Source organism: Anolis sagrei, chromosome X (genome assembly GCF_037176765.1).
Source record: "Anolis sagrei isolate rAnoSag1 chromosome X, rAnoSag1.mat, whole genome shotgun sequence".
NCBI classification, from domain to species: Eukaryota; Metazoa; Chordata; class Lepidosauria; order Squamata; family Dactyloidae; genus Anolis; species Anolis sagrei.
In genome coordinates this window covers 52,362,961-52,390,421 of record NC_090034.1, presented here as the reverse complement: position 1 = coordinate 52,390,421, position 27,461 = coordinate 52,362,961, and the positions used below count along the sequence as shown (strand labels likewise).

The 27,461-nt window shown below is 44.1% G+C and overlaps 1 protein-coding gene across 2 annotated transcripts; it reads right to left on the bottom strand.

The window, feature by feature from the left end:
- Nucleotides 1-580: 580 nt before the first annotated feature.
- BSG (basigin (Ok blood group)) lies at nucleotides 581-25,638 on the bottom strand. Of its 2 annotated transcripts, none has more exons than XM_060785074.2 (9): nucleotides 25,492-25,638; nucleotides 11,223-11,570; nucleotides 8,852-9,011; nucleotides 5,951-6,039; nucleotides 5,391-5,527; nucleotides 4,310-4,586; nucleotides 2,445-2,457; nucleotides 1,731-1,800; nucleotides 581-1,502 (listed from the first exon to the last, which is right to left on the bottom strand). In XM_060785074.2, the coding sequence occupies exons 1-8, from the start codon at nucleotides 25,568-25,570 to the stop codon at nucleotides 1,743-1,745; spliced, it is 1,161 nt and encodes a 386-aa protein (XP_060641057.2). In that variant the 5' UTR covers nucleotides 25,571-25,638; the 3' UTR covers nucleotides 581-1,502; nucleotides 1,731-1,742. The 2 variants fall into 2 exon arrangements, with proteins under 2 accessions (XP_060641057.2, XP_060641055.2); XM_060785072.2 differs by having other exon boundaries at nucleotides 2,445-2,469; nucleotides 25,492-25,636.
- Nucleotides 25,639-27,461: the final 1,823 nt, after the last annotated feature.

The following is a 27,461-nucleotide window of genomic DNA, read 5'->3' as shown; positions in this document are numbered from 1 at the left end:
CAGGGGAGGCCAGGGGACAGTTCCATCTTGTCTCTTGTGCTATGCTAATATATAATATATTGTATAGACATATAATATGTATAATATAATGTAATACAGTATAATACTAATAATAATAATGTATTATCATTATATATTTATATTACATGTAATATTACTAATAATATTACAATAATTGTATAGTACAATATAGTGATGTATAGTGCTGATATTGTACTGTGCTAATGTTATAATGTGTGTGTGTGTGTGTATGATCTTGTAAGCCGCTCTGAGTCCCCTTCGGGGTGAGAAGGGCGGCATATAAATGTTGCAAATAAATAAGTAAAAACTGTCTAACCTTCCTTCTCTGGTCCTCTACTGCCTTCTCCCTGAAGGCCAAGGGTCCAATCTCCCTGCACACCTACATGCTCTCTTCCTTGCTTCCTCACCAACATTAACCCCAGCCTTGCTCTTCCCAAAGCAGATTTTGAGAACTCTGCGAGACAGATACAAATTGAGTCATCTTGAACATAACCAACAGCAGAGACACTTTGATTCTGGCATAAGAAAGAACAAAGAACTCAGGAACAAGGACCAGAAATGGGTAAAGAGACAAAAGAGTCTTACTTTATTTGGAAACAATCAGCTTGTTCAAAACAGGTGAACTATTTCAAGAGTGAATGGAAGAAAGGTGGCCAATTTGGGGCCACAGGACCCTTCTCTCCCTTCTCGGGTTCAGAAAAGTGACAAAAGGGGACGGTCTTACACCTCACAGCTCTGGTCCTCCTTTTGGATCTTCAGCCCCGGTTCAAAAGCAACCCTGCAGTAGCACCCAGGCCTTGAAGCATTTGGGGACAAACAAAAATGGCGGTGGCACAGAAACAATGGTGCCATGCCTGCAGGGTTTTGTTTTTTGGGCAGTTATGGCAGAATCCTTTCGAGTGAGAAAGAAGCAGGGTGGCCAAAGGAGAGGAATGACGCCCAGGAGCCCAGCTTCCCAGAAGAGCAAAGGATTAGAAGGCAGAGATCAAAATGGTGGGCACATTAATACAAAGAGCCTTCAAAGAGCAAAGGAAATGTGTGGAGAGCCCCTGACCATATTCTAGTACCATCTGACCTAAAAGAAAAAAATAGAAAGGAGAGGGATGCGCTTTTTGTGCTTAACTTCCCATCTCCTGCCAGTCTTGGCTACAGCCTTCACTACACTAGAAGGTGGTTCTAAAGGTTAGATAAGCCCACCTTTTCTGTTTATTCTGTCAGCAGGGAAAGAAGCCATCCACTTGAAGAGGGACAAGAGAAGGGCTTAGCTCATCTGTCTATACAAGAAACCTCATGAGATCAAAATAAAAGAAATGCCTCGCAGTGTTTTCCTTTAAAAAAAGTTTTACTCTACAGACTTTAAACGTTTCTCTGAAAATGTGAAGTCTTCTGTTCCTCGTGAGGGTGCGCTAGAATAGTCTCAGTGCTACAGCACAAGGTAAGCCGGAGAGACATCTAAGCCAGCTGCTTAGCTGGCATGTCACCTGAAAAGGAAGAGGAAACAAAGACGAGCAAATGAAGACAAGGCACAGGCCAGTTGCTTTAGATTCCAAACGTGTAAGAAGGCAACTTCCCTCATGGAAGGAGGCCAACAGCTCATTTATAGGACAACTCCTACATGCAATGATCTGCTCCAGCCATAACGAGTGTGTATGTGGCTGTAGAAAAAGCTAGGAAATGCAAGTAAGTTTGGGAGTGGTTGGCCGCCCTACCTCACTTTCTGCTTAGTTTGCGTTCCTCTGGCGCACATTCTTGTCCTTATGGTTGGTGGCATTGCTTTTCCTGGAAGAGCAAAACAAGAAGGCCGTTAAGGACATCCACATGGAAAGCCTGCTAAACAACCCCTGACTTGGCTGGAATGGAGCCCTCCCAAGCACCATCTTGAAAGCTCTCCTGCCTGAGACTCTATAAACAGGAGGAGAGGCTGAATAACAATAACAGGGCTATCAAAAGCCAGCGGCGGGGTCTGATGCAAGGCTGTTATCTGTTCTGGCAGCAACTAGTGAAGGGTGAGATATTGCATTCCAGACCTGCCCTGAATCGGCATCCCTTTCCTGGCGCACCATTTGAGCTCCTATTGGCACTGCCAGCCCCAGCTGTTGGGAGAGATTTCTTTCCAACCCTTATCTGCTTCTTCTCTCATAGACTCATAGAGTTGGAAGAAACCCACATCCAGTCCAACCCCCTGCCATGCAGGAAAAGTACAAAGCACCCCCGACAGATGGCCCTCCAGCCTCCAAAGAAGGAGCTTCCACCACATGAGGCAGAGAGTTCCACTCTTGAACTGCTTTCAAATATAAGCAGTAACCCAGACACATCCTAGGCTTGACCAAGAAGGGTGCAGCTCCATTTGGTCATTCCCCCTCATCTCCCAATTCCAAGACGCATCAGGAGACAATGCATGAACAAAAGGCTGTCATACTCACAGTGGTGCAGAGCCTCCATCATCATCTTCAAGCCAAGGGGTACCAGAGGAGGGAGAAAAAAGAACAGTGTCAGAAAAGAGGTTTCTTCCGAGCAGCACAGATAACCCTTGCCCACCCGCCCTCCATGGGCCACTAGAGAAGTCAGCTCATACAAACAGAAAGGTAATTTCCTACTGAAAAAAGGCCTTTCCTGGGTAAAACAAAGGCCCAGAGGAGCTTCAAGGTGTGGCAATACCCCTGGCCCCAAGCCCACTAAAGAGGAATAAGACCAGATGTTTTGGACTACAGCTCCCTGACCATTAGACAAGCTGGCTAGGGCCTCTAGGAATTGTAGGCCCAGGCAGCTGGAGGGCTGCAGGTTGGAAAGAAAAATAATGTCAAGGGTTTTTAAAAGGTGGTGAAGGGGAACTTTGGTGGGCCATTCATTGCAGACACCCACCCAGTCCTCATTTCAATCACCAGCATTTTTCTCCATGCCGCAGCCTCTTATCGGCTAAGCATTCGTGTTCCCACCTGTCTGCCAACCCACAACCTGCAGCCACATACAAGTCAACAAGTAAACAAGCAAGCAAGTAGAAACAAACAGCACAGAAAGGAGCTCAACAGTTCCAGACCCAACACTGAAGGATGGTGACCTTGAGCAGACAAGAAAAATACAGCTGGTTCTGCAGAAGAATGTTTGTCTCTGATGAGCAAAGAAGCCCTTCTGTCAAACGGCTCACTTTTTCTCTCAAACACACGCAACCCACAATCTATGCCCTGACACTAAGCAAGCGGCCCCAGATTGCCCTGGACAAACAGCTGGCAAGACGACTGGCACAGGGAGCGCAGGAGCCGACTCTTCCACTTACCGAAAGCAGTGAACACGCAGCAGGAAAAGGAAGGAAAAGAGTGCAGAGATAATGCCAGCAAGGAGACTAGACCTTCCATGACAGGTTTCTTTTTTTAAAAAGGAGATTTCAGTGCCTTGGGGTTTTCAAAAGGAAAGCCCTAACAAGCAGTAACTTGACATGAATTTGGACCTAAAGAAACCTGAGTGCTCAAGCCAATAAGGAGGGAAACTGTCGGCTATAAAGGTACATTTTTTGGAAAAGGAGAAGGAAGCCCAAGGAGGTCATAGGCCTCTGCTGCAAAGAAAAGGGGGTTTCAACAGTGTGTTTAACAGGACAGTATTTGACCCCCAATTTGGCGAGGAAGATTCAACAGCCTGTGGTATGACACACAGTAAAGCAGAACCTCCTTGAATAATAGGGACATTAGGTGACTTTGCAGCAAATACATGAAGGAAAACAATATAAGGATTTACGAGGATAGTTAACAACCTGACGCAGGCGGTATTTCAGGGGCTATAATTTAAACCCCAAATGGGAGCTTTACTTTGCTGGAGAGGAATTTTCATGTTGGAAGCAACAGAACTACTACGACTGTCTTTCAACTCTTATATCCTGAAGAAAGAAAACTAGGATAGTGCCAGCAGCAGCCATACACTTAAGACAGGCCTCTCCAACCTGTGGGCGTCCAGCTGTTTTGGACTTCAGCTCCCAGAATTCCTGACCATTGAACAAGCTGGATAGGACTTCTGGGAGTTGGAGTCCAAACACCAGGAAGGCCACAGGTTGACGAGAAGTCACATATGGGTTTCAAAATCCATTGACCTTAGATTTAGGGAGATAAATATGTCCTTTGTGGGGTCAGTGGCGCAGTTGATCTAACTATTCAAAAGGAGGCCCAGTAGGTCCAAATAGCCCTCCTTTTAATTTTAATTTCTCTTGAGTAAAACCTACATTAGGCCAAAACCCTGTGCTAAGAGGACCACTCTCTGCTGCCTCTCAGGCGTCAAACCCGCTCTTCACCAGGCCTCTTACCGTCAGGGACCTCGTTGGGCTTTCTTCGCTTCTCGTAGATGAAAATAATGGTCACGAGGACCAGCACCTCGGCCACGATCCCAAGGAAGGGCCACAGGGCAGCTAGGCGGCTGCGCACCCGCAGGCCCACCACAGCATGGTCTCCGCCCAGCTCGTTGGTGGCGTTGCACATGTACTCGCCCGGGTCCTTCACGATATCCAAGGAGACGATGCGCAGGTCAGTCCGGTTCTCTGTTGTTTTGATAAAGAATCGGTCCTCTGAGCCATTGACGATGGGCTGGAAGGGACAGGAGGGAGAACCCAGATTGGTTGCGGAAAAGCCCTTTTCCTGTGCTCTTTGGTCCTTTTCCATATGCAGCCCACAGCTGACTCATTTCTTTGGGAAAGGAATCTCATCCTCGAGAGGGAAAGCTATGGGATCAAGGATCTGATAGGATGACCTTACTGACCTCCCCTCCCAAAAGAGTCTGTTAATTCTAATGAAGCTTCTAGTATTGGGAAGATGATGAGAAAAACTTTTCGACAAAAGAGGTGAGAGTAAGGCTCGGAAGGGTCCCTGACCACCTAATGAGTTAGAATCAGTTTGAAGGATTTTGACTGTTTATTCTTCATAACATCGATATTTAATTCTATTACGATGTGTATACATTTTGGAGTTTTTAATTGTATTGAACTGATTGTTTTGTAAGAAGCTTTGTGGAGAGAAAATAGGCATGATGATGATGATGGAAGAAACAAACGTAAGAAGAATGATGCCAGATCAGACCAAAAGGCAATCTATTGTAGGATTTGGGCCACTATGTGAACCATCAAAATACCCAAGTAGGAACATGAATTTTCTCCCATTTTTCCCATTCATATTCCCTGCATTGAAAGGAGTGTTGAGCAAATATTAACAACAAAGCAAGACATATTGTCAGTATAATCTTTTTAACTGCCGCAGAAAACTATTTTCAGGAAGCAAGCAGGTTCCCTGTTGCAAACTATCTCCTTTGACCACTGTTTCCAGTGTGGAAGATTGGGAGAACCAGCAGAAGAGGGGTTCCAGAACAGAAACCTTTTGGGGTGCCAAGACGCTCACCTGGGGCGCACCATCAACCATCTTGAACCAGGTCCAAAGGTTGACTGGCGGGTATGAATGAGCCTTGCAGGTCAGCACCGCTGTGTCCCCCTCGTTCCCGTGCTCTGACTTCTTATAGGCCATGACGTGGGGTTTAACTGCAGGGAAGGAAAGAGATGCCAAGCAAATGAAGCCGCTGTGGGAGAAAAGAGCAGCCAGCTCCTCTCCTCCACAGCTGCCCCATTTTCCTTGATAGATTTGTAAGCCACTCTGGGGGTCTTTTGGGCCAAAGGACAGGCTATAAACACACTAAATTAAAATACAGGTTGCTGCACAAACTACATCCAAAAAAGTGGTGTGACAGCAAGCCACTGCTCACATCTGGTGAGCAAAATTGGACAGAAAGTAACTCAAGAAGGTAGATCTATTTCCTTTCCAGGCTTGAATTGCATTGCTGGGGAAAAGCATAGGAAGCCAAGCCCAAATTTGTTTATCTGAGAATGGCCCCTTTGCTTCCCTTAATGAGAGTCAAACCTGAAAAGTCAACTGTTTTGGGAAAGGAAGAATGCTAGTAAAGTTACCTTTCACATAGACAATGCTTTTTGAGATGGGATCTGTCTCAAAGATGCAGTGGTATTCCCCCGAGGTTTCATGATCCACTTTTGGGATCCTGGAACAAACAAAAAAATCCAATATGTCAAGTAAGCAATAAGCAAGGCGCATAATATTATACCAACTACAACAGCCTTTCAAAAATATCTACTTTATCTTATTGATGTATATGTGGCCAGGGAATAGTCAAATCTGCCTCTCCTTTTGCCTCTTTAATTTTTCTTGAACATTCCCTTCATGTCAATGATTGGCCTGGATGCCCATACAAAGAACAACCCCGAGAAAGAAATTAATGCACACACTGGAAGGAAAGGAAGGACGGCGCAGAGGACAGGAATGAGGACATTTCTATCCACAGGGATTCAGATTTGGGGCAGACATTGTAACCCCTTCAACACTATTCCTCCAGATATCCAGATTACGTGGGACTAAGGCTCCCATCTTCACTCACTGAGTAGTTGTCAACTGCAATCCCTTAAGACACTGGTGGCCCTCCACATGTTTTGGACTTCAGTTCCCAGAATTCCTGGCCATTGGACAAGATGGCTAGGGCTTCTGGGAGTTGGAGGCCCAAATCTCACCCTGAAGATTTGCAGCATCACTTGTCCCTCGCTCAGATTTTACATCACAAGCCCTCCCATCTTCCCTCAGCAGCATAGCCAATACTTGGGGTGATGTGAGGGATTCAATGATCCCTTGCAGATGCACTGACTATGTTTCAAAGCATCAAACCAGTGAAAGAAAGGCCAGGGGGGTCCTGATTTACAATAGGGAAGCTTACTATAATTAAAGGGACTGAGCTGGAGAACAGATCCAACGTGGGAAGGGCAAGAGGCAGAACAAATATTCCATTTCAGCTCAATCTGAAGTTCTCAAATACTTTCAGGAGATTTTAGAGCACATGGTGGGGGGAAGTAATCCGCCCTGAGTCTAGAGGTAACCCAGCGACTGATGTCTCAGTTAGGAGGCTTGCTCTGACTGGATGTAATGGATTACCAGCCCTCCTGAAAGAAAGGGCACACATTGAATATATCTGCTGGGGGGGTGTCTATGGACTGAGGTTTGAAGCGCTGCAGAACGGGGAGCAGGGCTTGTGTTGCTCCTTCCACTGGGCCTGTAGCTTCCCCTCTTCTACCCCACATGGAGCCTGCCCAGAGAATCGAGGGCATCCAAGGCAGGCCAGGGGGGGTATAAATACTTTAATCCTTTCTCTCAGGGCCTGGTTGCTATGGGGAGGGAGGCACGTCGCGCGGAAAAGGACGTGATGCCTGCCCAGCCGGCTGGGCCTCTGCCAGCAGGGAAAGCGAGTGAGAGAGGGGAATCCGGAAAACCCATGCCCTCACAAGAGGGTGGCATTTCACTTTCATGGAAAGATTAATGATGAGGAGAAGAACCACTGAACCTCCGGAGTATAGAAAGGACATGCTCTAATTGGAGGAAGAAAACAGGACTTTCCTCCTGAGACAAAGAACAGAGACACATGGATGACACACTCCAATTTGATCCACTCAGAGAACTTTAAACCCTCCCACTAAGTGCTCCTCTCTTTACTTAAAAAGGCAGCAAGCAGGAGAAAAAAATGAGCATTGAGTTTCAGCATCAAAGGGAGGCTGTATTTGAAAAGCAATCCAGCAATACTGGAAGGTCACATGCACTGGCTAACCTAAGTTCCGCTGTGCAACTCCCCGACATGTTTATTGAGCAAAGCATTGTGCTTCAAGGGCCCTGTTCTGTAGATGATCTACAGATTCACAATAACAAGGTTCCTCAAACTCGCTATCCCCTCCTCTGAAGGATTTCTCCCTTTCTTTCAACTCTTAAATCTGTTAAGATGTTTCCAAAAGCTTAAATCACGTCATACTATGCAACTAGTGTTTGACTGCGGCTGGCAGGTTTCAAAAGCTAAGAAGAGGTGTGTGTGTGGGGGGGGGGGGGGGGTCCTCCTGTCCAAGAAAAGTCCAAGAACTCCAGGCCCCATGTTTTGTATTTCTCTTTCTTGGCAGCTTTTTAAAAAAGTGAATGCTACAAATTCTGCATTGGTGTCAGTACATACAAGATTTTTGCATGTCGCAAAAACCCCTCTCCTGGCTGTTCTCAGAGATGCCATTCTCAAGAAACCCCTTGGTCCAGGAAGATTTACATCAGCGTTTCACAACCTGGGGGTTGGGACCCCTGGGGGTTGCGGGGTTGGGTTTCAGAGGTGTCGCCAAAGACCAACAGGAAACACAGTATTTTCTCTTAGTCATGGGGGTTCTGTGTGGGAAGTTTGGCCCAATTCTATCGTTGGTGGGGTTCAGAATGCTCTTTGATTGTAGGTGAACTATACATCCCAGCAACTACAACTCCCAAAGGTCCAAGCTCTATTTTCCCCAACCCCACCAGTGTTCACATTTGGGCATATTGAGTATCTGTGCCAAGTTTGGTCCAGGTCCATCATTATTTGAGTCCACAGCGCTCTCTGGATGTAGGTGAACTACAACTCCAAAACTCCAAGTCAATGCCCAGCAAACCCTTCCAGTATTTTCTGTTGGTCATGTGAGTTTTCTGTGCCAAGTTTGGTTCAATTCCATCATTGGTGGAGTTCAGAATGCTCTTTGATTGTAAGTTAACTATAAATCCCAGTAACTACACATCCCAAATGGCAAAATCAATCCTTCCCTCAACCCTACCAGTATTCAAATTTGGGCATATTAGGTATTTGTGCCAAATTTGGTCAAGTGAATCAGATATTTACATTAAGATTCATAACAGTAGCAAAATTACAGTTATGAAGTAGCAAGGAAAATAATTTTATGGTTGGGGGTCACCACAACAGGAGGAACTGTATTAAGGGAATGCAGCATTAGGAAGCTTGAGAAACACTGACTTACATGTATGAGGTAGACTCCGAAGAGTTCCCATTCGAATCAAGCTTCATCCCCTCCTTCATCCAATAGCGGTCTTTGATAGATGTTGGTGGTTCACTTATATTGCAGTAAATGAGCACATCTGAGCCTTCAGTCACCTCCGGAGTGGCTGAAATATGAGCCTCTGTTCATATTTTTTTTTGGAGAAGAAAACAAATCTGGATTAGGTTAATAAAAAAGATGGGCTACTTCCAATGAGAAGGAAGAGAGTTCCCACTGGCGGTGCAGAGCTCAGTCATCGGGAATCACAGAAAGAGTAACATGCTGCTTTAGGGTTTGCTTCATAGATAACATTAAAATCAAAGTCCCAAGACATTAAGCCAGGGTTAGGAAATTTGCATCTCTCAGTCTCAATCCAAAGACTGAACAAGTATCGACATCAACACTCTCTTGCCCCCCAGGGCCTGTCCAAACATTCTGTTCCCTCTGTCAGGCCATACTGTCTGTCATCAGCGCTCTTCCATCCCAGGCAGATGCTGTCATGTACAAACAGCAGCATGCGAGTGATTTTGTGTCAACATTGCACGGAAATGGTGAAAGCCAGTTGAAAAAAGGTCAATGACTAAGATGTAGGCTAAAAGCAGACACTTAATAACCTCTTTCAAGTGGCTTATTAGTCTCCCTCTGAGAAAATCATTAGACTCATACCACTCATATATGGAAGGAAAGGAACTGGCAAATAAATACACACATTTCCTCAAGTTGGGCCCCTGGAAAAGGAAAAGCACTTACATGTGGAACTTCCAGGTTGGCTGCTTATCTAATAGCTTTAGTAAGATTCCAAATGCTGCACTGCACAGAAGCAGATGACTCATTTCTGTGGGCCATAGAGGCCACAAAGAAGAGTTGCTAGCTGCAGTGTTCATCTACACTACCATCTGTGGGCTGAAAGTACATTGTTTTCATGCTCTGTTGAGTTTGGGATTCATTCAACATTTTAAAACAACTGTCAAGAGCCTACATTGGATTGAAAGCAGCTCTTCAACACAAAAATGTGGAAGAAGCCTTACAAAAGGTCACTTTGGAACCTGGCCATTTCAGAACACTTGGTTGCCTGAGTTAACTAGCGCATTCGCATCTTAGCCAGTTCTATTCAAGTAGAGGGACTTGAAGGTAAGCTGGTTGCTGACAAATCCTGTTCCTGCCATAACCAAATGGACACAACCACCTTAAGACAAGCTTCCCCAGCCCATCCAGCCCTTCCTCCCAATGACAGGAAAGTATGCAGAACTGAAAGACCCTCTTGTGATTTGCAATGTGTTTTCATTTGCCTACAAGTATTCCATCCATTCTTAAAGCTTCTCATAAGAGTGCTAGTTTTTAAATATCATTTATATACAGTTTGCACATGGAGAGCTTGAATATGTGCTAAGGAAGCCTAGCTGATTCCAGAGCATTCTCCATATGTTCAATTGCATAGCCGTGGTGGGAAACCTCAAGACTAAGGACCACGTTTGATCCTTCTAGCTAAAAAAAGGGCTTCCCATCCTGGGTCTATAGCACGCATAAAAAAGATTTTGCTTTTCAAATCAAGGAATCCTTGATCACCTTGCAAGGATTCTCTTGTGGTTTCCTGAACAGGGTTTGAAACCACTTGCAAATGGAGGGAGAAAGGTAAAAGATGAAAGGACTCCACTGTCAAAACTCCAGAGGAAATGCCACATTTAAGTTGTTTGGTTTCGTACTTCTGCCATTAAGCAGTTTGTCCTCCTGCTGGGAAACATGGACTTTCAGCTCTGCAGTGAGGGGAAAAGGGAGGCAACAAACTAACTGGTTGTTGAACAGCAAATGAGTGGTGTTGCACAGAGACAGAACGGCCATTTCAAAAACGGTTGCAATTACCACAAGCACTGGTTTAACCCACCCCTACAACTTGAGCCCCAAAGGTTGGTAAGAAAACAAACAAGAAGCAAAGGTGCCGCTACACATACACATCTATTCTGGAAGAAAAGGAAAGAGTCAAAAGGCAAAGGACTGGTTTACTAGCGGCTACTGGAAGCACAGCCAAAAAGACGTGTGGAAAGGAAAGCCTAGGAGAAAGAGGCAGCCATTCAAGCGCTTGAGTTCTTCTATGGGAAAGGGCTGGCAGGCCATTTTGAAAATAGGATTTACAACCTTTTTTGAGCAGGGCCATAGCTGGTTCCTCACCAATGGTGAGAGGGATTACGGGAGCTGGGGAATATCTTTGATGTCTACATGGTCAGGGCAGGAAGTGCAGGTGGGTTCTCACAGGACATAGGTGAAAAGTGGGGGCACGCAGGTGTGGCAAAGCCTGAGAGAGGGCTGTGCCCAAGCGGATGCCAACACCTGGGGGTGGGGTGGGGTGGCCACTCACGCTCAATGACAATCACGTTCGCCTGGGAACGGATCCACTTGATTTTGGGGCTCTTCGACAAGTGGTTGCGATCGGGGTCGTTGCTTGCCCGGCACTCGAACGTGCCAGAGTCGTTGAGCGTGAGGTTGGCGACAGAGATGGTACTGGTGGAATGCTGCTTGTAAGTGGCGTTGATTTTGACCCGGTCCTGCCAGGCCCCGTCCCAGAGTTGGACGGCCGTCTCGTTGGGCTCGGCCCCTTCAAACCACCACTGGATCTCTGGAATGGGGTTGCCGACGGCCTCGCAGTACAGCTCCACACTGTCCTCGGTCAATTTCTTTTGAGACAGCGGTGACTTTATAAAGCCAGCTAAGAGTTGAAGAGGCGTTAGTGAAAATCATTAGTGCAAAAGAATGCAAAGACAAAAGTTAGAATTTTTTTTTTTAAAAAAAAGAAACAATAGTAACCGACAGAGACATGATCACCACTATTGCTTCTGTAGGAAGAGTAAGAGAAAGTAAACAGAGCCTGAGAAGCCCCCCAGCGTTAGTTTATCCCAAAAAAATACTGATCAGCTTTGAGAAGACAGGATGGGGCCAGAGGCAGCAAGATCATAGGCTCCAGTCTCATTGATTTGCCCATATATGGACCCAGAATATACAAGAAGAGATGAACAAATGCTAAGTAGGAGAAAAAGTCTGGGTGCTCTTACTACTGCTAAACCTGCCAACCACAGCATTTCCACATCTACAGCAAGCCCCACTTTTATTAGGTCATCGCATACTTCACCAAACAAGACTTGATAAACTTTTCAAGATACAGAAAGGTGAAACAATCACAACACAGATAGTGAAAGACACACAAACATCACAGCTCCAAATGTAGTCAAATTGCCACATGTCCCGTATACTGATAGTGCAAAGACAGATTATGGGTGTTTCTCTAAAGTAATAAAGACCTCTACTTTTCACAACTTTCAGATCACAGGACCATGGAAGAACTACCTTCAACCTGGTCCAAGGTGCACAGGCAAAACCTTCCCAATTCAGCTTCCATTTTAGAACAATGAAGCAACTGGTTGTTGAACAGCCATGTTTGGTAATCTTCCATCAGATTTGGAAGTCTCTCATTCATAAGGTCTTTGTAAGTCAAAGTTGACTTGATGGCAGTTAACGACAACTCATTACAGGAGATTGAGAGACACAATAACAGTGAAGACATTAACAGCGACGTCTTTGCCAACTGTCTGATGACGCTGCACAACTTAGCCATTGTCAAAGAGATGTTGGCTCTCCACACAAAGCCAGACAGTTCTTTCCATGTATGCCAATGTACAAAGACAAGGACCTTTTAGACAATTGCAAGGAAAGAGCACGCACCAGTGGGAGCACGTCCTCCTGCGCTCCACAGAAAGGAAACAAGTGTTCTTTCGCTTACCCCCATGTTGCCTACATGGTCAGCTGACAGCTTGGATAACTACTGGCACATGGCCCAGCCACACTGACTGGAGAGCATTGTACAAGGCCCCTTGTTATCAACATATTTTGCTAACTCTCTCTGGACTAGCTAGCCTGCTCCACAAGCCTTCATCATCCTTTAAATGGCTCAGCAAATCAAGGGGCATGTAAAACCTTGCAAAATATAGCACAAGACCACAAAGATTCAGTTTTAAAAAAATTGATAAATGTTTTGCCAAGACTAAGTGCAAAGTCCATTTTGTTAAGACTTCCCCAAACAAATTAAGCTGCAAAACCAAACAACTGTAAAGCTTGACCATCAGCACTGAGGGAAGGAGGAGAATAACTGTACTAGAGGATCAAACAACAAAGTAGTGTTAGAAAATATATAGAAAAAAAACCATTAGGATGATGGGGTACATTAATATTCCTCGCAAGGACTGGGAAAGGATGCCAACTGTTTAGAACTATCATGCACGTGTAGTGATACTTTTAAAAGGAAGCAGCTGCATCAAAGCTAGAATGCTTATGCCTCCTGTTTCTGCTGTACTTCAGTTGTTTTAGTGGGATCTCAGGGCCCTTCCAGGCAGGCCCTAAATCCCAGGATCTGATCCCAGGTTTTCTATTTATCCCAGATTATCTAGCAGTGTGGACTCATATAATTCAGTTTAAAGCAGAAAACCTGAGATCAGATCCTGGGATATAGGGTCTGTCTGGAAGGGCCCTCAATGCAAGCAAAGGCTGCTTTCCTTGGTCTCATAGAGACCAAGGACAACAAAAGACAAGTAGTAGTATCTTTCCTCTCCTACATGACTTTTTACAACGTTTTCTTCTTGAGGAAGACACCAGTGAAGCTTCAAAAGTTAGTCTATTTTGTTGGCTGATAAATGTATCACTCTGTTGTGTTTTCACTTCCTTCCATGTAAGGGATATTCTGCAACAGCAGAATTCTGAATAGTTTCCTTTAAGAGGCTTGGGTTTTCAAAACAAAGAAACATTTCACACAATGCAATCAAAACATAACTTGTGCTGGGGTCCTAAGCTTATTTTATTTAATGTATGAGCCTCCCCAGCATTATTTTTTGCTTGTTGAAAAGGTAGTAGAGATATTCATGAAATAATCATGCTCTAAAGGTCAGAAGGGCCAGTTCCCTTCAAAGGCCAGCCTGGCTAGACATCCCAGCTGCCATTTCTGTCTCCAAATGAATTCTTGAATTCATAAGGGAGTTACGTTAAAATAGTACTGCTCTTTGAAGGAGAGCGCACACTGAAAGAAGGGCCAAGCTGGAGGGTTTGCTGGGCAATGGTTGTGCAAACTGCTGACTGATGGATGGCACTGCTGTTATAAGCTTATATCCGAATGCCACATTTCTGGTTAAAAGTTGGAATCATAGAATCATAGGATTGGAAGAGACCTCATGGGCCATCTAGTCCAACCCCCTGCCAAGAAGCAGGAAAACTGCATTCAAAGCACCCCTGTCAGATGGCCATCCAGCCTCTGTTTAAAAGCCTTTAAACAGAGAACACAAAGAGCTCCTCTGGATGCCATCTGACTATGCAACTAGAATACTATACATATCATGCACTTACAGATGACTGAACAATCTGGGCTCAAGATAACAAAAGGCCAGTGTGTTGCACCAACATTAGTCACCCTTCTTCCTGCCACTTTATTTATTTATTTATTTATTACAGTTATATACCGCTTTTCTCACCCCTGGGGGAACTCAAAGCAGTTCACATCCAATAAATGGCAAACATTCAATGCCTCACATACAATAAAAGCAGTATCTCACACATCTAAAACAATTAACATATAACTATAAATTAAATCACTAAAACCTATAAACCATCAAGCATAAACATAAATTTTAAGACTGCATTGATCCCAAGGTTGTCATCCATCTGCTATATTATTGTTGTCAGTCACTGAATGCTTGTTTGCATAAGCAATTTTTAGTTGTTTTCTAAACATCAGGAGGGAGGGGGGCGATTTAATCTTGCTGGGGAGGGAGTTCCACAGCCGAGGGGCCACCACTGAGAAGGCCCTGTGTCTCATCCCCACCAATTGTACCTGCAACAGCGGTGGGACTGAGCGCAGGACCTCCCCAGCTGATCTTAATGCTCTAACTGGCTCATAAAGGGAAAGGCATTCAGATAGGTAAGCTGGACCGGAACCATTTAGGGATTTATAGGCTAAAGCCAGCACTTTGAATTGTGCTCAGCAGCAGACTGGCAGGCAGTGGAGCTGGTGCAACAGGGGGGTTGTATGCTCCCTGTGTGCCGCTCCGGTGAGCAATTTGGCTGCCAACGGTTGGACCACATGAAGCTTCCAAACAGTCTTTAAAGGCAAGCCCATGTAGCGAACGTTGCAGTAGTCTATTCAGGGTGTAACAAGAATGTGAACCATCATGGCCAAGTCTGACTTCCCAAGGTACAGGCGCAGCTGGCGCACAGGTTTTAATTGTGCAAATGCTCCCCAGCCACCGCAGAAACCTGAGGCTCCAGGCTGTGATGAGTCCAGGACTCACAAGCTGCAAACCTGTGTAACTACATCCAGCACAGGCTGTAACCCTATACCCTGTTCGGCCTTTCAACTGACTAGGAGTACCTCTGTCTTGTCTGGATTTAGTTTCAATTTAACAATTTAGCTGTGACGGTCATCCAGACCGTCACAGCTGCCAAGCACCGGTTCAGGACCTGAACAGTCTCCTTAGCAGTAGGTGGAAAGGAGTAATAGAGTTGAACGTCATTTGCATACAAATGGCATTGCACTTCATAGTTTTCAGTATGCAAAGATCTGTTTATTTTAAGCAGGTGATGCATTCAAACACATCGTTACTACACCCCTCAAAAGTGGTGAAGTAGAACATGTTTCCTAACATGGGAGTCCCACAACTTGCTTCTACACAACAGCCTTCTCCAATCTGATGCCCTCTAGATGTAATGGACAGATTCCTAGCCAGCATGGCTGGGAATAAAGGTGATATTGAAACGTCTGTTGTACATACAAGCTGCAACTGGGAACCAACCAGTTTTAAATTCTCAACGGGGGGGGGGGGGGGGAGAGTTAGCGCACTAATGGAACACGCCGGTTTTGTCCCACCACTTCACAGACAACAGCTCATGCAAAACCGCCCCGAGCAAAAACACATGATCTGCTCTTGCGTTTCAAAGTAAAGTCACCTTCAACTATAAACGGACGCTCTCCACTTTGAGCTGGGAAAGGAGGAGGAGTTGCTGGTGTGCATAGTCTCTGGCACATGCAACCAAGCACCCATAATCTCGCTGCTGGTTCTGGCTAAGTGCCACGTTCTTTCTCAGAAACAAAGTCTAATTATTATTATTTTTCAATCCCCTCCACTAGCAGAGCTGCTTTTCCTCCGAAGCTCTGGATACTTCGTGCTAGAACTGTGGAGGTTACTTTCAAAAGCCATTCATTTCCACTTGCCTCTATGCTGTTTACAGAGTGATTTGCTCTCTTTACTGATTAATGTTGTAAAGGTAGCCCAGTTTCTAGTATGGAATTGTCATGATCCCACCCACTGCCTCTCCCTTAACCCTTTCCTATTCTTTTCTATGACACACAGCAAACAGAGGAGTTGATCATCAACTGGACATACTAGAGAGGTTTGGGGAGAATTCACTATGATTTATAGCCGTTGTAGATACAGGGATGTATAGTTCACCTGCAATCTAAGACCACTCTAGTTTGAGATAAATTAAAATGGAGAAATCAGGCCATGACATTTTGATCTCACGTCAACGCACCATGATACACTGCAAGGACCATGGAAAAATGCATTCCTTGACTAGGTGGAGGCTTCATGCTTCAAAAGGGTGGCTCAGAACTAGCACAAGGAAGCAAATCTGGAAGCTCCCCAGCAAAAATAGCAAATTAAAAAGGAAACTGAACCCATTGTCTCCTTCTGAACAATGATGAGATCAGCCAAGGACAGATTAAAACGAAGAACAGACTCAGGGGAAAAGGGTTGAGAAATCTTAAAAGTTTCTGGGCATCAAACCGAAGGATATTCCATTTAAGAGAAAGCCCAGTAGCTGGGCAGACAAAAGCGCCTGCTGCTGGTAGTGTTAGTCTCTACTGGGCTAGTACAACCCTATAGCTACATATGTATATAACGCTTCAATTTTATAATAAATCCTTTGGAATTGTTAGGTTAGGGAGGAGTACTTACACCATTCAAGACACCTGTATCAAATAACATTCTGAGCCATCATGGTATAGCGCAGAAATGGGCAAACCCAGGCCTGGGGGCTGGATGCAGTCCCTTGGGCTCTTTTCTCAGGACTTCCTAACGTTCACCATCTTATCCTTCTTTCCTTTTCTCTTTCTTCCTCCTTTCCTTCCTTACCTCCCTCTTTCTCCTTCAATTCTTCCTTCCCTTCCACCCTTTTGTCCTTCCTTCCTTCTTTCCTTCCTCCTTCCCCCCTCCCTATTTCTCCTTCCTTCCTTCCTTTTGTTTTTCCTTCCTTCCCTCTTTCCTTCCTCCTTCCATCCATCCATCCTTCCCACCCTTTCATCCTTCCTTCCTTCCCTCTTTCCTCCCTCCCTCCACTCCCTCACACCCTTTCTTGCATCGTTCTCTTTCTGCCTTCTCTTTTTCCTTCCTCCTCTTCTCGTAAGGGATGTTTAGCTGGGAGAAGAGAAGGTAGAGCCGCCTTGGGGAGATAGGTCGGGTTATAAATAAAGTATTACTATTATTGGGCCCCCTGGTGGCACAGCGGGTCAAATCGATGAGCTGCTGAACTTGCTGATTGAAAGGTTGGCAGTTTGAATCCAGGGAGCAGGGTGAGCTCCTGCTGTTAGGCTCAGCTTCTGCCAACCTAGAAGTTAAAAAAACATACAAATGTGAGTAGATCAATAGGCACCACTTCGGCAGGAAGGTAACAGCACTCCATGCAGTCATGCTGGCCACATGACGTTGGAGGTGTCTATGGACAACGCCAGCTCTTCAGCTTAGAAACTGAGATGAGCACCACCCCCCAGACACAACTAGACTTAATGACAGGAGAAAACTTTAGGTTTATCACAGAATGTTATTGTTGTAGAGAGGGAACTTGAGAACCATGTTTCAAGATTTAAAAAGGTGTCCCATTGAGGAGGAGGGGGAAAACTGATTTTCTGCAGTTCACAAGGGCGCAATGGTTTCAAATGGCAGGGAAAGAGATTTGACTGAAAAGATTATGAAAAACTTCCTGGAGAGTGGCATAGGCTGCCTAGGAGTATGGTGGAATCTCCTTCTCTGCAGGCTTTTCTGCAGAGGCTGTCTATCAGGAGTGTTTTGATTGTGCCTTCTTGTATGGCAGGGGATTGGACTGGATGGCCCTTGGGGGTCTCTTCCAACTCTAGGATTCTATATCAGGAATAGGCAATATGGGGGCTAATGGATACACTTTTTCTGCCCCGTCCACCATCTCATCCTGACCAAGAACAACCCTTCTGGGATTCAAACGTTCCTATCTTTCCTTCACTTTCTGCTCCAAAAAAAATAAGAGGAAAGGGAGAAACGTGCAGGGAGGGGACTTGGGGAGAACCCCCTCCCTCCCGGCCCACCCACTTTGCTCTGGCCCGCCATGCGGCCCCCAAGTTAGAAAGTTTGACCATGCCTGTTATAGCTGTTTAGGTGTTTGGTTAAGAATCTGGAGACCAAGGTTCAAAGTGAGCATGGAAACATACTGGTTGACCACACTATCACAAACCTCCTTTGAGCAAATCATATCAAGAACTGACTTATGGATCACCATAAGTCAGAAACAACTTGAAGGCCTACAACAATAAATACCACTTCACAAGCCAGCTCTCCTTAAAATGAAACTGCAAAACAGAATTGTTGAAGGTATTTGGTGTTTTTCTAGAATGCTGCCTCAAGCCTCCATTTTACAGTGCTTCATTCCAGTAGAAGCCGAACAGTAACTGTAAAAGCTGTGTCACATGCACATTCTCAGGGCAGCTAAGCTAATGATCTGCTCAAAGATTGGTCTGATCAAACATTAATCCCCTGGTTTGTACACAGAGGTCAGTGTCTGCAATAGTTATCCAGCTGAATTATCTTTCTTCATGTTCCATGAGATGGATACACTATGGCAGAAGGAACAAGCATGCTGGCTTTGGATAAGGGGAGCCAGATCTTGTGCAAGAAACAGACAAATTTCAGGAAGTGTGCAGGCAAGGCAGTAAACAGATCACTCACCACCCGCTGAACAAGTCTGGCATTTAAAGCACTGCATGTACAGAAGGACAGCAAAGAAGCGCTTTGTAATACCATGGCATAGAATTTCATAGGTAACAGGACTATCTTCATTTCACCACTTCACCACCTCCTTTTCACAAGGATCCCCTTTTCAGCCATTGCTGGCCTATGGAGTGAAACATAAAATCGAATAAACAACTCAAGGTGACTAACACTATTGACCTGCAGATCTCAGACTTTCACATATGGGACAGCACGATGACTAGAAAGGTCAGCCACATACTGAGGTATTCTGGGAAACTTCTACAATAATGCCACTAGAGGCTAGCAGGAGGCAGAACAAGCCAGACTTGCCAGCTTCAGACAGGTTCTTAGCCTCTCACGGGAAAGATATTTAAGTGAGAGCTGATTAAGTACCAGACTACATCTGTAAACTCTTAATCTTGACAAGCTTTCATTCTTTATTAACATTAATTAGCCTTAGAGGAATTTAAAAAACAACAGAATTAGACAATGCAAACAAAATAATATCTATCCCGGGATTGAAGTTTAATAGCAAGAGCTGCAGTAGCCAATGTTACAGAGAAGGATCTTATTCCTTTATGATTAAACAGTTTGAGGAGGAAAGTGCATTTTCACAAACAATACGTCTTTCGTGATTCAGCGGAGAATGACATCAGCACTTCTTCAGATTAAAAATCCACGAGAAAGGTTACTTCATACATGTTGTTTCAGGTCCCTAGTTTTTGAAATCCAGTTTGTTTCCCTTCCAGGACCTCTATCACATAAACAGAGGAAGGGCACACAGATCCAGTCTGGGTCCCTCCTACTGTGACAGAGCCATGACTTACCATCCAGTCATGCTGATTGCAAATCTTAAAAGAAGTGAAGCTGCAGGAAGCTGGTACTTATTTGTGTGGCAGGACTCCAAAGTCCCCCTCCCCCCCCCCCTCCCACTATGTTCATAGCACAGGAGAAACCATTTTACAAATCACAGAATACCCAAAAGTACATGCAAGGGTAACAAGATCAACTTCTCTTTTACAACCACACGTTTTATGCAGGCCAATAAAATCTTTCTCCCTAGCTGTTAAGCTGTTAGAAAGAAGGAGCATATACAATGTTGCTATAATTATTTGAGATGGGGAATGAAATCTTTGCAGGCAAAGGGGGAAGAAAAACAGGATCAAACCAGATTCACATTAAAAACAGAGAACAGTAATTGCAGTTCAACCTTCATAGAGAGCATGTTATATTACAATACCTCTATCTATCTATCTATCTATCTATCTATCTATCTATCTATCTATCTATCTATTAAAAGTCAATGTTTGTTTGTATGTTTCTGTGTATTTATGCTCCCAATTCCAGAGAATACTGCGGCTCCCTAAAACGGATCTGGACCACACTTACCATACAGACACCCACTTTAAGTCCTGGAGGGGTATGCGGGGAATGGACCCTGGACAATGGGAATGACAGTACCATCACCCACATCCAGACTACTGCAAATGCCACCAATGATGGATCTGGACCAAACCTGCCACACAGACCCCCTACAACCAACTTTATGTCCTGGTGGGGTTCGGGGAAGGATGGAACCTGGATGTTGGGAGTTGTAGTACCTTCACCTATATCCAGAGACCACTGTGAACCCAACCAATGATGGATCTGGATCAAACATGGCACACAAACCCCACATGGCCAACTCTAAGTCCTGGTGGAGTTTGGGGGCAAATGACAGAGGATGATGGGACTTGAAAACCATGTATGTCCTTTTGCGTTTTTAATGGGACCACTCAGAAAATCCAAAAACAAACAATGGCTTTTTATCATGTTTATTGTTACAAATTACCTAACCCGGGCATTGCCGGGTACCTAAGATAGTGCACAATAAAATCTCACCTTGCTTTTGAAGGCAGAGCAAAATGGTGTCCTTTATATAACACAGCACATCAAGGGTTGCCTATTTATTTATTTACTAGCTGTACCTGCCACGCGTTGCTGTGGCCAACCTTCCCTCTCTCTTTCTCTTCTTCTTTCCCTCCTTCCTTTGATCCCTCTTTCCTTCCTTCCTTCCCTTTCTTTCGTTCTCTCCTTCCTTCTCTACCTCTTTCCTTCCTCCCCCCTTTTTCTTTCCCTCCTACTTTCTCTGCTTTCTTCCTTCTCTCTTTCTCTCTTTCTTTCTTTCTTTCTTGAACTCCTTCCTTCCCTCCCTCTTTACTTCCTTCCCTTTTTTTTCTGTATAGTCATTTAGCTTTCCGTCATTTAGCTTTTGGGGGTTTTAAGTCCTTTCCGCTTTTTTGGGGGGAGGTTATGAGTGATGGTCACTCGTTGGCCGGTTAGAGGTATAGCATCCAAATTTCGTGTCAATTCGTCTAGTGGTTTTTGAGTTATGTTTATCCCACAAATGAACATTACATTTTTATTTATATAGATTTATTACAACTGAAGGGAAATCTAACTCCCCAAGACTGGTCTCTTTAACCCCTGCTCCCACAATGTTCTTTCTGTCCAAAATCTGGGACTATGCATCCCTTCCTTTTTTTTTTTCAAAGGTTCTCTTATGAAGGAGGATTCCATCACATGAGTCCACAATGAAATAATGTAAGCATCCATAAGAAGCAAAACTCAGGATGTAGCAGGAATGACGGGCAGAACTAGGATCCCCAAAGGAAGAGCCCAGGCGAATCTGAGTGCCCACTGTCCCCTCATGGCCTCCCTATCGGAGCAAGCCTTGCCTTTCTTTCAAATCACCAAACTGCTATTCATTAGTACACAAAGCAGAGTGCAAGCCAGGAGAGGCTTGCAGCAATCAGAGCCAATCTAGCACGTCCCCCTCTCCCTCTCAGGGTGGCCCACTCACAACAAGGATTACATAAAGGGCATGTGCGTAATGCATCTGTTTCTACACATGCCAAAGTGATGTGCTGCTGCCTCCACCCCCCTCCCCCGCAGCCCACCTATGAAGAGATTTCTGCAACACAAGAATCCTCTGTTTACCACACTGATTATAATAGAGATGATACTGAGGGCTTATCTTCCATTATTAATATTACAAATGCTTTACATGTATTTGTATTTCCATCTCCAAAGGATTGATATTTAGACTGTAGATTCTTCAAAGCAAAGAATACTTCGGGTATCTGCCTGATCCTTATTATCACAATCCAGGCAGTATGAGCATGCTTAGCTATATGGAGCAAAAAAGGCTGAGAGAAGACATGAGAGCCATGTTTAAATATTTGAAAGGATATTACATTAAGGATGGAGTAGGCTTGTTCTTCTGCTGGATACAATGGAGAAATGGCTTCAAACTATAGGAAAAGAGATTCCATCTCAACATTAGGAAGAACATCCTGACAGTAAGAACCGTTTGTGGAATATGCTGCCTGGAAATCCAGTGGAGTCTCCTTCTCTCGAGGTTTTGAAGCAGAGGCTGGATGGCCATCGGCTGGGAGTGCTTTGGTTGTGTGTTTCTGAATGGCAGAAGGGCGGTGGACTGGATGTCTTTGGGGGTCTCTTCCAACTCTAGGGTTATATGATTCTATGACTAAGGCTTGTAAAACAGTGACTCCCCTTAGCTGTATGATCAATCCCTGTCCCATAATGCATTGCAGGGCTGTTTTATCCTGTTGTTCTCCCACTCCTCTCATTATGAAACAGCTCTCTCTTCCTACTGCTCTGCTTAGCCCACATCATATTATAGGGCAGCCTTCTCATCCTCACTCCCTTCATTATTCCAGTTACAAGACCCTACTTACTTTGCCCAAAAAGCACAGCACAGGACAGCGGTGCTCTCATTCCCGCTACCTGTTCCCAGTTCCAAGACTGGAATCTCCCCAGGAAGAGGGATTCCACCTCAACATTAGAAAGAACTTCCTGATGGGAAGAACTGTTCGGCAGTGGAATATGCCTTCTTGGTGTCGGTGGAGTCTACTTCTCTGAAGGCTTTTCAGCAGAAGCTGAATGGTCATCTGTCAGGACTGTTTTGATTCGGTCTTCCTGCATGTAAGGATGGAGTTGGGCTGGATGGCCCTTGGGGTTTCTTCCAAAGTCTATGATTGTGTGGTTTTTTTAAGAAAAAATTCTTCAGCAGAATCTGTGGGTGCAAAGTCCATGGCTATGGAGGGCTGGCTGTATTAAGCATTATGCTATACAGGCAGTCCCCAAGTTATGAACAGGATAGGTTCTGTAGGTTTCTTCTTAAATTGAATTTGTATGCAAGTCTGAAAAGGGACATTTTTAACTATATATATATATATATATCCATATATATCCTTTAGCTCTGGATAGCATAGGGAAGGGTTAACACCCTGTGGGGTTATCTTTCTGTCTGTGCCCTTGTTCAGTAATTTCAGCTCACTTCCCGTCCCTGTGATGATTGGATTTTTGGTAATTTGGCTTGACGTGGAAACAAGGATTGGTGCTAAAGATTCAGTGGAGACCCCTTTTCCCCTTGATAATTCTTTCAGAAGTGGATTTCCCTTCCAAGGGGTAGATTTCTCTCACTTCTTGTTGTCTCACTCTTGTTCTTAACTGTAAGTCGAATGTTTGTAATACAGGGAATGCCTGTATATGTATGTGAATATGGAGGCCCCATCTTCCCTGGTAAAATCTGGGGAAAATCCTTTTATTTAAATGTTGCTAAATGGACGCCCTTCTGTGAATCCTTTCTTCGTAATACGAATCCAGCGAGTTTAATATATATATAAAAATCCGTCTTCCGTTTCACTTCCCAATGACATAAAGACCCTGAGGAAATGTCCCCTCCAAACAGTGAATTTCCTGAATTTCCCCTTAGAAATGAAAACTTCAGAGACTGAAGATCCCCCTCAAATTTCAAATTAGCTCTCAGGATTTTGCCTGTGGATAAGAAATTTCCCCTCAGGATATGTAATCTATTATCAGATAATTATATTTTGCCTTCAGGATAAGAAATTTCCACCTCAGAAAATAGAATTTTCCTCTCAGAATTTTAGATTTACCCTCAGAATATGAAATTTCCCACTCAGGATATGAAATCTCTTCTCAAATAATTATATTTTTCCCCTCAGGATATGAAATTTCCCCCCAGATAATTATAGTTCACTTTCAAAATATGACATTTCCCCTCAAAATAAGACATTTCCTCCTGGAATTTTAAATTTACCTACAGAATTTAAAATTAGCCCTCAGTATATAACATTTCCCCTTCAGGATACAAAATTTCTTCTCAGATAATTATATTTCGCTTACAGAATATGAAATCCCCTCCACCCCTCAGAATACAAAAATTCCTCACAGAATTTTAAAATTTCCCCTCATGGTATAAAATCGATTATCAGATAATTATATTTCACCTTCAGAATATGGAATTTTCCTCTCAGGATATTTAATTTTTTCTCAGAGTATTACCTTCCCCACTCAGAATATGAAATTGCCCCTCGGGATATGAAATTTCCATCTCAGGATATATATTTTTTTCTCAGAATAAGAACTTTCCTCTCAGAATATGAAATTTCCCCCTAAAGATATTATTTTTTTCTCAAAATATTTAATTTCCTCTCAGAATATTACATTCCTGCCACAAAATATTAAATTTCCCCCTAAGGATATTAAATTTCCCTCTCAGAATATTGCCTTCCCCCCTCAAAATATGAAATTTCCTTCTCAGAATAGAATTTTCCCCACAGGATATGAAATCCCTTCTCAGGTGGGGTTATCCTTCTGTCTGTGCCCTTGTTCAGTAGATTTCACCCCACTTCCCGTCCCTGTGATGATTGGATTTTTGATAATTTGGCTTGACGTGGAAACAAGGATTGGTGCTAAAGATTCAGTGGAGACCCCTTTTCCCCCTGATAATTCTTTCAGAAGTGGCTTTCCCTTCCAAGGAGTAGATTCTCTCACTTCTTGTCTCACCCTTGTTCTTAACTGTAAGTCGGATGTTTGTAATACAGGGAACGCCTGTATATGTATGTGAATATGGAGGAAATCTGGGGAAAATCCTTTTATTTAAATGTTGCTATCGGAGCAAAGATCCTTTTATTTGAGGATTTTGAAACCCAATTTAAAGAGGCCTTGCCTTCAGAATATGAAATCTCCACCCCCGGATATGAAATTTCCCTCTCAGAATATAAAATTTCCCTTCAGAATATGAAATTTCCCCCTCAGGATATGACATTTCTTCTCAGGTTACTACATTTTCACTTCAGAATATGAAATTCCCCCTCAGAAAATTATATTCCAACTTCTTAATATGAAATGTTCCTCTCAGAATATAATTTTCCCCCCTCAAGATATGAAATTTCTTCTCAGATAATTATATTTCAACTTCAGAAGATGAAATCCCCTCACAGAATACAAATATTCCTCTCAGAATTTTAAATTCTCCCCTCATAGTACGAAATTTCCCCTCAGACAATTATATTTCACCTTCAGAATATGAAATTTCCCCGCAGGATATGAAATTTTCTCTCCGAAAATTACTCCCCCCCCCCCCTCAGAATATGAAATTTCCCCCTCAGAATATTTAATTTCCCCTCAGAATATGAAATGTCCCCTCGAAGCCTTATATTTCCCTTCAGGAATGGAAGCCCTTCCGCCTCGGCGCCTCCTTCCTTCCCTGCCTGGACCTCTTACCCGCGGCCGAGGCGCCGCTCGCACAGCAGAGCCAGGCGCCCAAGGCCAGCACCAGCCTTCTCGCCACCATCGCCCTCATGGCTCCCGCTGCTTCTGCCGCTCCGTCGCTCTGCTCCTCTCCTCAGGAATGGCGGACGCCTGGTAACCCCCCGGAGGCGGAGAAACCGAGGAAGAGCCAATGGCCGACGGGCGCGAGCCCCGAGAGGCGCCGCTATTGGCTCCACCGCCCGAGAAAGCGGGCCAATCCGATTGCACGCGAGGAAGGACGGTTGAGGACGGCAAGAAGGGGGAGAGGGTGACGTCAAAAACCCCAGCCAATCAGATACTTTAGCCTGCCCGGTGGGAGGCGGGGCTTCAAAGGGCCTTTGATCGACAAGCTAGCCACCTATAGGAAAGATTAAAGGAGGCAGGACGGGCCGGAAACCGAAGTCACTCCCGCAAGGCATCTCAGGCTACTACACCAGGTCACGTACACACACACAAGAGGCGGTCGCTGCCATCTACGTCAAGCACGGGCACTGGCCAATCGTGGCGCCGATTCTCACGACTGGCGTTACCCAAAACCAATGAAACGTGCGAGCTAACTACGAGCCCCACCTACTCATGTAAATAGCACTAGAGGACTCAGATTCTTAAAGAGACCGCAGCCACTTTAGAAGAGGAAAGCAGACTATCATATCATCTCATCTGCAAAAGTTTAAACTCATACATATTGTCAGCTTTAGCTTGCAGCTAAATTATATATTTTATATAGCATTATAATAATTATATATATACAATACATATTATTATTATAATATATATGTCTGTATATACATTTAATATAATATATTTTATATTATATAGCATTATAATAATTATATATATATAATACATATTATTAATATAATATATATGTCTGTAAAATATATAATTTAGCTGCAGGCTAAAGCCAACCCTTAATATTTGTACTCTGTATTAATATTTGTTATAAATTATACAAATTATATGTTTATATACTTTTAAATATCTATTTTTCACAATACAAAGCCTGGCCAAGTCTATTTGCTTGCCATTTCCTTGTGACCGTTAGAAGAATGGGATGGCCCTCCATCAGGGTTGGACCAGATACCCTCTGAGGCCCCCACTGGTTTTTAGGAACTCTTTTACACCTTTGACCTTAATCTGGCCCTGAGCAAATTTATCTCTACTCTGGAAAATTATGAAGAGAGGGAATTGTTACAAGTTGGAACGGGATTATACCTTTGTATCGATACGTCTGTATGAACAGTTTACGCCAACCATAAGGCCACACAGGCTGGGGATGATAGGAGCTGTACTTACTTAGGCGATCCTTCGTTGTCTGGGTATGATGGCCTTCCAGGTGGCCTTTGGGTAAGCTGGCAGATGGATAAAAGACAATGACGACCAGAGTAAGAAAGGACAATGACATTGCTAGATGGATTATGGATTTATGAATTGATGAACGTTGACCACAAGATGATTTTATTGCTCTTGTTGTTTTAATTTGACTGTTTTAATTAGTTATAACTGTCATCGTTATATTGTAAATTGTATATTGTATTTTGTGAATTGTTGAGCATCGAATTGTGCCTTTTGTAAGCCGCCCTGAGTCCCCCCCTAGGGGGTTGAGAAGGGCGGGGTAGAAGCACTCCAAATAAATAAATAAAAAGGTAAGTGTAGTTTCTGGGCATTGGATACATTGGTGATTGTCGAGCCCTATTTTTGACCCGCATGTTCTTCCATAATGAGGGCATCGGTTTCCAGGTGGAAGGCAGTCCTGGTCAAGGTTGGCTTGATATGCCTTCTTCCTCTTGGCACATTTCTTCCTTTCACCCTCCATTTGTGTCTTTTCAAATACCACAGCACTGCTGGTCACAGTTGACCTCCAGTCAGAGCGCTCAAGGGCCAGGGCTTCAGTTTTCAGTGTCAATGCCAGTTTTTAAGGTTAGCTTTAATCCCACCTTTCA

What these genes read in the sequence shown, in the direction of transcription:
- BSG (XM_060785072.2), bottom strand. Translation starts at nt 25,570, where the DNA reads ATGAGGGCGATGGTGGCGAGAAGGCTGGTGCTGGCCTTGGGCGCCTGG. An exon ending in GAGCGGCGCCTCGGCCGCGG is followed by an intron (nt 11,571 to 25,491) that starts GTAAGAGGTCCA and finishes TTCAACTCTTAG; the next exon opens with CTGGCTTTATAAAGTCACCG. An exon ending in GAACGTGATTGTCATTGAGC is followed by an intron (nt 9,012 to 11,222) that starts GTGAGTGGCCAC and finishes AAATATGAACAG; the next exon opens with AGGCTCATATTTCAGCCACT.